Source organism: Equus asinus, chromosome 11 (genome assembly GCF_041296235.1).
Source record: "Equus asinus isolate D_3611 breed Donkey chromosome 11, EquAss-T2T_v2, whole genome shotgun sequence".
Classification (NCBI taxonomy): Eukaryota; Metazoa; Chordata; class Mammalia; order Perissodactyla; family Equidae; genus Equus; species Equus asinus.
In genome coordinates this window covers 32,253,071-32,266,258 of record NC_091800.1, presented here as the reverse complement: position 1 = coordinate 32,266,258, position 13,188 = coordinate 32,253,071, and the positions used below count along the sequence as shown (strand labels likewise).

The window sequence follows — 13,188 nt, the reverse complement described above, 5'->3', positions numbered from 1 at the left end:
CACCCTACAGTTTATTCTCAACAGAGCAGCCATGGTGATCATAATAAAATAGGAATCAAGTAACGCCAGTCCTCTGCTCAACCCTCCCGTCTTTACAAAGGCCTAAAAAGCTATTTTTGATCTGGCTCCCCCATTTCCTCTCTGACCTCATCTCCTGCTAGTCTCCTCACTTAATCCACTCCAGCCACACTGGTCTCCTCACGACCCCTTGAACATGTCAGACATATACTCATTTCAAGCTTTTGAACTAGATTTTCTAACTGATTGAAATACTTTTCCTAAATATATCCATTTATCAATTAGAGTCCCAGCAAGAAACAGATGGTACATTCAAACTGAGTAACTGAGGAGAGCATAATAAAGGAACCACTTACAAAAGTGTGGGCAGAGTGTAGGAAAATCAACAAGGATGGTGCAATACCCTGGGACTGGCAATAACAGAAAGCCTGAAGGGGCAAGGGCAGAGAGCAAGCAAAGAGTGAATATATTCAGAAAGCCTCCTAAGAGGAGCTGGGACCCTTCGTGGAGGAACACAGCAAACCCATGGTGGTGACCTGGCAAGGAAGGAGACAGGGAATAAATATGAAGCAAAGCTGACAGATCTAAAAGTAGAAATAGACAAATCCAAAATCACATCCGGATATTTTAATATCTCTCTCTCAGTAAGTGATGGAAGAGCAGGAAAAAATATATAAGGATAGAGAAGTAAGGATTCTGCTTCTCAGCCTTTTGGCTAAGATCAAGTACAGAAATAAGGATAGAGAAGATCTGAAAAGACTATTAACCACTCAACTTAAATGACCTTTATGGAACACTACATCCAACAACAACAGAATACATATTCTTTTTAAACGTGCTCTGAACATTCACCAAAATAGATCATAGGCCAGACAAGTCTTGATAAATCTCAAAGGACTGAAATCATACAAAGTATGTTTTCTGATCAAAATAGAATTAAACTAGAAATCAGTAACAAACAGGTAACTGGAAAATCTCTAAACATTCGGAAATCAAGCAATAGGCTTCTAAAAAACCCAAAAAAGAAATCACAATGGAAATTGGACTCATTAAGAAATGGAGCAGTGATCAATCCACCACGCCTGCTGTAGGCAAGCATTCATATGGGTTAGGCATTTGCCCTCCCTGCCTCAAAGGCTGAAGTTCTTGGCCAACTTCTGTTACCGTGCAATACTTTCCTGAGTCACCTAATCCATACAAATGGCGCAATTCTTATCTAAGCCTCAGTACAACTAAGCTTTAAATGTCTACTTTGGTTCAGATCTCTCTTCTGAGTTCCACACCTGTCAGAAGTCTGCGGGACACTTTACTTAGAGATTCCAGAGAGATCTCAACTTTAACACGAGAAAAATAGACCTCTATATTTTCTGTTGTGTTGTCCAACCAGCTCCACCTCTTAGATTCCTATCTCAGTAACTGATGCTTTATTCCCTCAGCCTGGAAGGCCTTCCACATCTCCCTCACACTTCTTTTCCTTACACAACTAGTCCTCAAATATCTTCATGTCCCCACTGAACCTTTCCTACTTTTCCTTTTGCATGATCTCTACTTCCCTAAAGTGATCACTCCATTCCCGTCTTTCTACTAGCATAGTATGTGATTAATGATTCTGTAATAGCATTTGTCACACTGTATTACAATTATTGGTTATGTTTCCTCTACAACAATGGTCTTTAAATTAAGAGACACAAACACTTTCCAAGGGTACAGAGCATGGCGGTCTTAAGGGGATCACAGTTTCCAGATCTCCGTTCCATGCGTTCTGCCCTAACACTGATCTGAATAAGAACTAGCCCTACAGGTTCTCCATCCCCACAGGCCCTTTTAGGAGCCCTTCTCCCACTTATTTCACTATGGTGTATGGGGCATTGCTCCAGGGTAGTACACAAACGGACATTTTAAATTATGGTTTAGGAGAAGCCTCCTTTAAAAATTATTCAAATCAACATAAATCTGCCTAGATATTGTTTTTCCATGTGTCATATTTTTCTGTTATATTTTTGGTGAACAATTGTTTTGTTTTACATGCCAATATTCTTTCCCCTTTCTTTTGACAACAGAATTCCTCTCTCCAGGGCAGAACCCATCCCATTTGGTTTGAGTAGAGTTCATACCACTCATCCCAACCTTTACCCTGGTGACAAAACCCCCGGAAGTTCGTAACAGGAACCCTGCCAAAACATTCTACTCTCTGGCCACAATAATTGTTTTAGAGATGGGCACACGATCCAAGCTTGGCCAATAAGAGTTTTCACCAGGCTATTTGTCAGAGCTCACAGGAAAAGATGTTCTCTGGTCTTCTGACACTGTAAAGACAACAAAAGTCTGCGACTATCAGTTAGGCTATCACTGCTATCACTTATAGAAGGCCTACCAGACACTGAAACCAAAACAGAAAAAAAAGATCTAATAATGGAGAGTGGAAAGCAGGATGACCACAGGGAAAGGCAAAGCCCACACTCTGAAATTATTTGAGCATCCCCCATCTAGCGTAGCCTAAAGTCATTGGACCTCTCATCTATCTGAACAAAAAATGTGTTTTTCTGTGCACATTTCTGTCACTTAAAACCAAATAACTACTGACTAATACAATAATTTTTGTAAGGTAAAAGCAGGCAGAGCAAGTGTAACAATCCCTATTTTACAAAGAAAGTACACACTCAGAGAGAAATATGGAGCATTTTGATCCCAAGAATATTCTGAAAACAAACATTTTAATCAGATTAATACTAGCATTTGTAAATTTTCATCAAGTAACTAGCTTTCAGAGCAAAATTCATTAAGCCACAAAAACTCCTTGATCACTTTTTATAGAGCATATTTTCACTTTTATTTAAACTATGATTTTATAGTGAAGATTTGATTTATCAATCACTTTTTTGGTGATATAGAATTTTACTAATTGCATCTTGTACAACTCTGTGTTTTCCTTTGTGGTCATCAGCATAGGTTGAATACCAAAAAGATTTTATTCTTTCCTCAAAGTTTAATCAATAACAAATTTTGCAGTATATAGCTTTGTCCGAGTTTTATCTTATATTGATAATTTCTAATAATTATTTAAAATGTTCATATGACTGATAGTTTTTATTTCATTCTTGGCTAACCCCAGAGAAATTTGGATATTTTCTTCAGATATTTCAAGGCTGTTCTATTGTCAAGATCTTTACCAATCTCAATAATGCTTTTCTCACTTAACATATTTAGGCACATCTGTGGTAGCCCGTCTCCTAAAATGTGCTTTTTAATGCTCTTAATCTCTCCCAAATTGTAAACAATGGATTATGTTAGTGAATATATACACTTTAGGACATGCAGTTCTATGAAATGTACTGACAATTCAATGACATAGCTTTGACAAAGAAGTTGGTTTAATTCAGGGTTTCTCAACAGCAGCGCTATTGACATTTGGAGCCACATAATTCTTTGTTATGAGGGGCTGTCCTGTGCATTGTAGAATGTTTACAGCATCAATGGCTTCTACCCACCAGAAACCAGTCGCACCCCCTTCCTCCTGAGTATGACCACCAAAAATGTCTTCAGACATTGCAGGGGAGGGGAATCACCCCTGGTTAAGAACCATTTTTTTTTAACACAAAACTTACACCCAAGAGAAAACCAAATAAATCAGCAATTTCCAGGTTAGGCTGCATGTTCCTAATACAGGTCTTCCTAAGGATTTATTTGGTTTCAACTGTAATGGGATTTTACTCCTTAACTCTTTAATACAATAACAGGGTCACAACGTCCTCAGGGTCAAAATAGCCTGCTGTAGGTTCAAAGTAGTTAATAATTTCCCCAAAGTTCAATACTAGTAAAATACAGAGCAAAGACCTGAACCATACTATAGTATTTCCCTTTACCTCACATTTCTCAGTGCAAACCAGAGTTCCATATTTCCCCTCCCCGAAGTCATTAATTCTTTTGTAGACCAAGGATATAATCTTAAAATCACAGAAATGCACATAGAAGGATGTTTACTGCACTGTTCATATATTTAAAAATAGAGAAACTGAATATCCAAGAATGGGAAATTGGTAAAATAAATTATATAAATATATCAACTTAATACCTATTTAAAATGAGCACATATAACAGTATCTATCATAATGTTAATATGTTCACAATAATGGCTAAGTGAGAATAAATTAAAAAACATACATGATCCCATTTTTTAAACAGAAATTTGTATAAATAAGTAAATATTATATATAAAATCTGATAGGATTAACACCAAAAAGTTGACAATTATGAATTTGTGTGGGAGGATTATGTTTTAGAGGATTTTGCTTCTATTTTTCGCTTTTCTACAAGAACAGAGATTTCTTGTAAAAAAAAATTTTTAATATTTCTATAAATAAATTTATTTCATACACTAAAGTCATAAAGATAAAGCAATGAATCCCTTTAATGATGGCATTAAGTGACAGCACTAATTGTGTCATGGTGGATTTATACGGAGTTACATTTCCAGGTTTATCATTTGATCTTGATCTATGGTATAGCTGAACCTATTTAACATCAGAGTCCTACTGAACCCACCTGCCTGGCTCCCTCTTTGAAAACACTACAATAACCCTTATTGAAAACTTTGTCGTAGCTAACCTCTTTGTTCCTACAGCCAAGAGACACTACTACTAACTGAAGTGTCAAGAGATAATAAAGAATTTACAAATTATAGCTACTTAGACTATCTGAAGCAAAGGATAAAAAGCAGTGAGTTTGGGGATTTTTATTTTTAACACAAATGACCCTCTCTTCCTTCTACTTACCAGTGTTTATAAAGTCAACAAGGCAATTCCAGCCTCTCCTGCTCCGTCTCTGTATGAACTTTAACATAAGCCACTGAATGCTTATTAGGTACAAAATGTTGACAGGTACCAAAAAGAATATAAAGATAAAGAAGACATACATACAGTCCAGGAGAGATAAGAATATTATATAACTTGTATCTATTGTTTATGTACCTGTTGCTCTTTTTCCATACTAGAAAGCAAGGTCAATTACATGCAGAGAGGAGATTATGCGTTACTGGTCACACGCGTGAGTGAGGCTGAAAGCATCTTTCCAACTAAACTGTAATTAATTACGGCATACTGCTATTTGTGGTTTTCCATTTGTCTGGGTATGACCTCTGGGTTCAAAACGGGACACTCCAACCTTGATGGCCAACATCATGTCCCAGGGTAGCCAAGAGCTTGCCTCCTGTTTACCTGGCTCACAGCTGTTATTTGAGCCCAGATCTCTGATGAGTTCCCAGCTGCATTTATCCACAGTTGGAATAACTTCAACCCTGTGAATCTTTGCAGTGGCAAGGAAAGTAAGTTTAACACAATTTACTCCTTGTGGTGTGATCTTGCCAGAGTCAATGTCTGAGTCTAAGAAGTTAATACGTTGTCTGTAATGTGTCCATTTGAAGTAAAGCTTGTACTTTGATTTGCCAGACATAACACAAATTTTGAGGACATTTACAACTAATCACAAATACCTATATAAAAGATGTTAAAAATTCACATGCACGTGCATTTCTAATGTTTTTATAATCAAGATTATTCACGCACAAAGAATAATTTTAATTTTTTAAAAAGTTCACATGAATTAACTCAATTCCATCTACCTACCCACATCGTTCTGACAGTTCTAAACTTAAAATGAACTGGTTTCATTTCTTGTAAAGCCAAGGAAACAGAATAACTCTCACATAGCTGAAAATATGTATACCAAGAATAATAAAGAAGCTAACTTTTATTGAACATTAATATGTGCCAGGAATCGTATTAACTAATTAAATCTTCATAACAATCGTATGGATATACTCTCCTTATCCTCATTTTATGGTTAAAAAAACTAGGCCACAACATTCAGTAACCTACCCTCAAGTCCTCATATCTAGACAGTGTAGAAATGGACTCCAACTCAGACCGTTTAACTCCAAAGCCCAAGTTATAAACTACACTACACTCCGACACTTGACCTCTGCCTTCTAGGACAAAGGAGTAAAAAGCGAAAAACTCAAAGAACAGGGGCTGGCCCCGTGGCCGAGTGGTTAAGTTCGCGTGCTCCGCTGCAGGCGGCCCAGTGTTCCATTGGTTCGAATCCTGGGCGCGGACACGGCACTGCTCATCAAACCACTGTAAGGCAGCGTCCCACATGCCACAACTAGAAGGACCCACAACGAAGAATATACAACTATGTACTGGGGGGCTTTGGGGAGAAAAAGGACAAAAATAAAATCTTTAAAAAAAAACTCAAAGAACAAAAAACAAAGAAATAAACAAACACCCTATAAGTCACAATAACTGATAAAGGGGCAAAATTTGAAATCGCAACTCTATACAAGAAAACGAAAAAATTCATTTGTCCAGCGAATGAATGGATGAAATGAAAGGTGTGGGACTTAAACCGCTCATTTCCTGGCAAGGAAAATTATCTGGAGTGCAAGAGGTCGGGGTAAGGGAAGAGGAACAATGAAACCTTCAATTGCATAGTGAAAACCTCCCTTATTGTAAGCAACAATGACACTGACAAAATCTTGCCTAGAAACAGTTTGCCATTCAAGAGCAGCAACAACATACATCTCTTCCCTTACCCAACACAAATGCTCTAACTCCAACACACAAAGACAGAGTCCTGAAAACAGCTCAGGTAGAGCCAAACAACTCTGAGCTTAGAAATCAGAGCGTGTGATTCTAACGCAGTCACCAGTTAGCTGTGGGATCACCAGCAAGTCACTTTTCCCGTCTAGGTCTTGATACCTCAATTGTAGAGTCAGGGGCTTTAATGAAGTTGAAAGAAAAACTCTTGTAAAACTTGGAAAGGTTCGTGGATATATGTCAAACATCGTGAACGATGGGTTCTTTGGCGAGAATGTACACTTCTAAGTCGCCATTAGCCCTCGCTGGAAGCTGCCACAAACCGGCTTCCAGGCCCTTTGGACTCAAGAGAGCAAGGTCAAGTCCAGCTTTCGACAGCCTCTGAAGGCTGCTGCATTACCCTCTGCGCGGACTATAATCCAGGTCAGAACTGTGGGGGTGAAAGCAGAGTGGGAGAAGGAGAAAGCACTATTCCAGGTCATCAGAAACCTTAGTCCAGTTCCCTCGGGCCACAGAAAAAGACACAGAGAGCGCGAGCGCCTTGCCCCGTGTTACACCGCAGTTAGCGGCAAGTGGAGAGCAGAACCTGATCCCGGCTCCCAGCGCAGCTGCAGCAGCAGGGAGGGAGCGGCGGAGGCGCTAGGGGCCCCGCGCGGATCGCAGGGGCTGCGGGGGGCCGGGGTTACCTGTGTCGGCCCCCGCCCCGGCGTGCCGCAGTCTGACCTCCGACCGCCGCCCGTCGCCGCCCGGCCTGCCCCGCACCACCTGCCGCAGGAGCAGCCGCACGCGCCGCGCGGCCGGGCTGCCGTGACCGCCCGGTGTCCCGAGCAGCAGGAGCCGGGATTGCATGGGGCCGGGCCGTTGCCGGGGACGGCGAGGGCGTCTGGGGCGAGCGGCGTCGCGGGCGGGCAGCGTGAGACGGCGGGGCGAGGGGGACAGGAAGCGTCTCTGCGCCGAGTCCGCCGGAAACTGCTTCCCCCGACGCGGCCGCCTCCGCCGACTCGGGCCGGCCCGGCCCACGGGGGCGGAGGGAGCTGCGGCGCTCTAGCCGAGGAGCCGGCGCCGGGGGCGGACGCGGAGCAGGCGTGGCGGAGCGGGGGGTCGGGCTACCTGCTGACGGGGAGCTGCCCTCGCTCCTCGCCCTCCCTGCGACCCCCACGCCGACCTCCAGCCGTTCCCTTGTGGTTCTGTAACGACGGGTTTTAGGAGCGTTTGGTGCTGTGACCCTGCAGATGCTTTTACCGTCTTCATTTCTTGGTCAATGGCCCAGTCTTACTAGAGTGCGCTCTGCCGGTACGCCGCTTCAAATCCTTTCCAGAAACTGAGTAGGTATTCTCGAGATGGTGGGAACTTTCACCTGTCTTAATTCGTTGTAACCATACCAGTATTTTCATACGGTCCTTGAAAGCCTTACCCTGTATCTTTTTTCTACATGATTCCCCTCCCCCCCAAATTCTAAATGGAAAACTATCTCAGTGATATATAGAAATTGCCAAAATGTCAGAAAGGACCCAAATCAAGCACTTTTTCAGTCATTTCTGCAGTGCAAGAGTTATATAAACATAATTTACGTCTTTAGTAAGAGAAAAAAGTGGGACACTGGCTAAGGCTGCCTCCTTTTCATACATACCAAAAGCGGAAGTGGTCCTACCCGGAGCAGACTAAGCCTGATGTCATTATATTGCATCTCCAAAGAGTCATGAGTGAATGGACCCAGGCAAAATGTTTGAGTCAAGTTATACAAAACAAACATCAAACAAAAAGGATGCAGAAGACTTCGTTCACTTTCAGCTAAAGGCCCTGCTAATTCTAGAGTTGTCACTATCTTTGAATGTGTATGGAGCAGGTAGGTACCCTGTGCATAACGCTCAAAGCAATCGGGGCTGAGAAGAAAGTGATAGGAGGCTGTGAAAGACAAGCTGAGCTGGGTAATGCTTTGTGCGTCTTGCGGAGGACTTGGGCTTAGGGGATGAAGTCTGAAACAAGCTTCTAACCTAGTTGAGGACACAGTGAAAATAAAGGTCACCGTTTGCCTGGTGCGTTACAACATGGTTTCACATGTGTGTTCTCATGTAATCTTCCCGACAACCCAATGAGTCCACAAGGGGAAAATGACGTGAATATAGAGTGTAACAGTTTATAAAATGCTTCTCCCACTTTGAGTACATGCTGTGTGTCAGGCATTATGCTAAACACTTTAACGTGTTATCTCATTTCACACAGCAATACTTGGAGGGACTGTTATTATCTCCCCCTTTTTTTTTTTTTTTTTGAGGAAGATAAGCCCGGAGCTAACACGTGCTGCCAATCCTCCTCTTTTTGCTGAGGAAGACCGGCCCTGAGCTAACATTTGTGCCCACCTTCCTCTACTTTATGTGTGAGACCCCTGCCACAGCATGGCTTGCCAAGCGGTGCATAGGTCCGCACCGGGCTCCGAACCAGTGAACCCTGGGTCACCAAAAGGGAATGTGCGAATTTAACCGCTGCGCCACCAGGCCGGCCCCCATCTCCCATTTTTTCCATATGAAGAAACTGAGGCCGGAAGAGTTAGGTACCTTGGTCAGGGCATCTCCATTTAATCTTACTAAAACTCAGTACACATTTCAAACAGTGGAATAACAATCAAAGTTAGTTTAGCAAAATAACTGATGTAAGCACTAAGGCCCTGGGGAGTTAAGACAATGGGGAGAACAATACAGGTTAGAACATTCAATCATTCAACAGCATTTATTGAGCAGCTATTGTATAAACAGTACCCTGCTAGGTACTATGTAGCAACGGGCTCACATCAAGTATAGGAGACAAACATACAAATAAAGAGTTACAATACAATGAGACATGTGTTTAGGATATTTAGATTCAAGGTGCTCTGGGGTGGAGCACTTCACCTGGGAGAAGTCAGTGAGGTTTCACAAGGAAAATAATGTTTGAAATGATTCTTGAAGGATATGCAAGGGTTTGTCACACTGAGAAAAGGGCAACTCATATCTGGCAGAGGGAAGAGCATCTACAAAGAGCTGAAAATACACGGCAAGACTGAGAAGCAGAGAGGGATTCACTATGTCTGGAGGTAAAGTACATGAGGTAGTTTGTAGAGATAAGGCCAGAAGGAGAAATTGGGACCATGCTGTATGCAAAGGAGAAGAGTTTGCACGTTAACCTCCAGGAAATGGGAAAATGGTGAAGATATTTTAGAGTGACTGATCTGCTGCAATAAGAAGGAAAATTTGAGCCAGCGAGAAGGCGGTACCTGAGCTTTAGCTTGAATGCTAGTTTAGATTTGGATTAACAAAGAAGAGAGATTTAGAGCATGAGCAGAGGCTTAGAGTCCTGGTAAGCGTGGTTAATTGATAGGGACAGTGAGACCAGCCAGATGAGGGGGTAGGATGTTTGGAGAGTAGAAGAAGGCATTGTCAGAGAGGGAGGAAAAGATTATAGAGTGAAGAATCTTGAATGGCTAGATGAAGAAGTTGGGCTTCAACATATAGGCAAATTGGGTAGCCACTAGACGTTTTGATGATCCTGTTTTAGGCAGAGACATGGACTTTGAATTGAGTAAGGAAGACAGGAAGCATCAAGTTCTAGTTATGTGGCAGTAACAATAATCTTTGCTCAAAACAGTGAGCCCCTGTTGGTGACAGTGAGGCTGAATGGAAAAGAACAGACTTGAGCAATGTTTAAAAGATGAATGAGACGTGTTTGGTTTTAAGAGATGTCCATCACAACCTTTACATAACTTCTCTCAAAGTCTCACTAAAATAACTAATCGCATACTTTTTAAAATAACACTGCCAAAAACTGGTATTGACTGTTAAGCTTTTTCCAGAATCTAGGAGGAAGCTTTTTTACCTACCACGTTAGGGTAACTGGAGGGAAAATGTAATTCCTTATCCATCCATGCCATGTCCAGTTAGTCCCTCCTTAGTGTCCACCCTGCTGAGAAATCACAGGTCCATACCAGTGGTTCCCAGACTTCAGTGTGCATCCTGATCATCTGGAGAACTTAAAATGTAGATGCTCAGGCTTCATCCCCCACTCCCACTCTGAGGTTATGACTCAGTAGATCTGAAAGGGCCCAAGAATATGCATTTTTAGCAATACCTATAGGAGGTCACCTACTTCCAAACATTTTAGTCATAAAGTTAGACAACAATTCTCTCTATTGCTCTGTTTTGCTGCTGAGGCTGTCCCATGTCTTTGTCCTCTTCAACACTTCCTGTAAACAATTTGTAAGTACTCTCCCCTCATCTGCAAGCAACCAAAATAAAATAAAATAAAACTGAACAGGGAATTAGAGAAAAGGGGAAAGAAGAGAATAGGTGATGGCCCTTTTACATCATGAAATGTTTTTAGATGAGGACACAGGCAGAAGAAGCAGCCCTGAAGAGACGTGGATCTGTGGTTTTTCTTGAACTCCATCTATTCAGATCGTGGGGAAGTCATGTGTGTGATAGGACCTGAAAATACTCCATCTGTTATATGAGTTCATCCCAGAGGAACCACAGGAACCAAAGCTTGCTAATATGAAAATCTGGGAAGGGAATTTGACCAGCCTGTCTGCTGGAAAACACCAAGTCAGAATAGATCATTCTTTATTCAAGAATAAGTAAAAAAGGGGAAAATGGAAACTATTTAAAATATTTTGGAGCAAAGAAAATAAAATAACATCCTGTCAATTCAGGAGGTATGTAAACTGCTGGAGATTTTCACAGTGATGAAAAAGATGCAGCTTGCCATGCTGAAGAAGGATGCAAGAATAGACAGACTTCACAAAATCCATCAAGAACATGACAAGTTGAGAGAGAAGTGAGTAAGGTAAGAAAGATACATTAGCAGAAACCCTCCCACTACAAAACACCTAATAATGCTGGCCAAAATATTTTAAAATGCCATTTAAAATGAATTTGCAAGCTTATACAAAAGTAGGAAAAATTATCTGAAACCAGGAAGGAAGCTAGGGGAAGAGTCTAGAAAGGTAAGGAATCACTGAAGGTCCTGGATGCCCTGGGGACATCTACTATCCCTAGTGCCTACAGCTGTAGGGGCCACCAGCAGGTCAAGGAGGAGATTGAAGACCCCAGCGTAAAGCCAGGACTGACAAAGGGCTGCACAGTAAGCTAAATGATAGACTATGAAAAAAGTTGCAGAGGTAGACAGAAAGAAATCATGTCTGTCTGCTTGAGTCTAGGTAGAACTACTGTTTTTCTTTAAGAATATGTAGCTTCTACCTGAATCGCAGATGGATTTGAGCCATGGTATACAGGATTTGCTTGTTATGAAGAAAAATAAAAGCCAATAATTTTAATTTAAAATGGACTCAGTAAATATATAGGCTATTTGAAGAGCACAATTAACAAGCTTTAGTTGTTGAACATACAAAAAATCAACAAGCATCAGTTGGAGAGTGCACATTATTTACAAGAACAAATAGAACATTAGAAATGGGTTATGTTAAAAGCTATAAAGTGGGGCTGGCCCGGTGGCACAGCAGTTAAATTCATACGTTCTGCTTTGGCGGCCCAGGGTTTGGTGGTTCGGATCCCCGGTGTGGACATGGCACCACTTAGCAGGCCATGCTGTGGTAGGCATCCTACATATAAAGTAGAGGAAGATGGGCATGATGTTAGCTCAGGGCCAGTCTTCCTCAGTGAAGAGAGGAGGATTGGCAGCAGTTAGCTCAGGGCTAATCATCCTCACACACACACAAAGCTATAAAGCAAGGTGCAACAAAAATCAAAGAAAAGAGAACACAATTTCTGATCTTAATACAATTAAATGAGAAATCAATTTTATGCCAATTTTTAAATAATAGATATGCTTCTACATACTCATGGGTCAAAGAAGAAAATAAAATCAGAAAACACTTGGAAATGAACAATAATAAAAATGCCTCCTATTAAATCCTATGACATGGAGCTAAAACCATACTGTGCTTAGAGGCTGAAAATTAATGGACTAATTTTTCAACTTAAGAAGTATAAAAGAGATTAACAGATTAAATCCAAAGGAAGTTGAAAGAAGGAATAATAAAGACATAAACAAAAATTAATGGAGTGAAAAACAAAGATAAGAGAGATCAACAAAAGTTAGGTGTAAAGAATAATTTTTAAAGCAGAAATAAAATGAACTCAATAGAAAAACTGGAAGATGAAGTTCAATAAGTTCCCCCCAGAAAGGGGAACAAAAAGACTAAGAAAAGGAAAATAAAAGCTTTAAAATTTAGAGGATCACTCCAGGAGATCTAACCTACAAATTCCAGAGTTCAGGAGTTCCTGAAGGAGAGAACAGATGAACAGGGAAGGAAATCATCACATCATCAAAATTCAAGAAAATTTCCCAGAAGTGAAGACTGCAAGTGTTCAAATTAAAAGGGCTCAACCCAAGGAAGCTGTTTGTGAAATTTCAGTAAACTGAGGACAAAGAAAAGAATTCGTCAACTTCAAGAGAGAAAATCAGACTTCATATAAAGAATTAAGAATCAGAACAGCATTGGACTTTCAAAGTCATAGCTAAAGGAGAAGAGGCAAGACAATATAACCCAAGGTGCCTCTTTATCAGTACGTAATAAAGATGCCAA

The 13,188-nt window shown here is 41.1% G+C and overlaps 1 protein-coding gene across 2 annotated transcripts in view; it reads right to left on the bottom strand.

Annotated features, from left to right (window-relative positions):
- The window catches only part of VWA8 (von Willebrand factor A domain containing 8), a 357,448-nt gene extending 349,845 nt beyond the window's left edge, over positions 1-7,603 (bottom strand). Inside the window, exon 1 of one of the 2 annotated variants that reach the window (XR_011492999.1) lies at positions 7,298-7,595. Coding sequence is in view for 1 of the 2 variants with exons in the window: in XM_014866869.3 (XP_014722355.3) it covers positions 7,298-7,460 (163 nt within the window). In the remaining variant the exon portion in view is untranslated. Of the gene's footprint in view, positions 1-7,297 lie in introns of both variants that reach the window. The other variant, XM_014866869.3, reaches the window with a different exon arrangement.
- Positions 7,604-13,188: the final 5,585 nt, after the last annotated feature.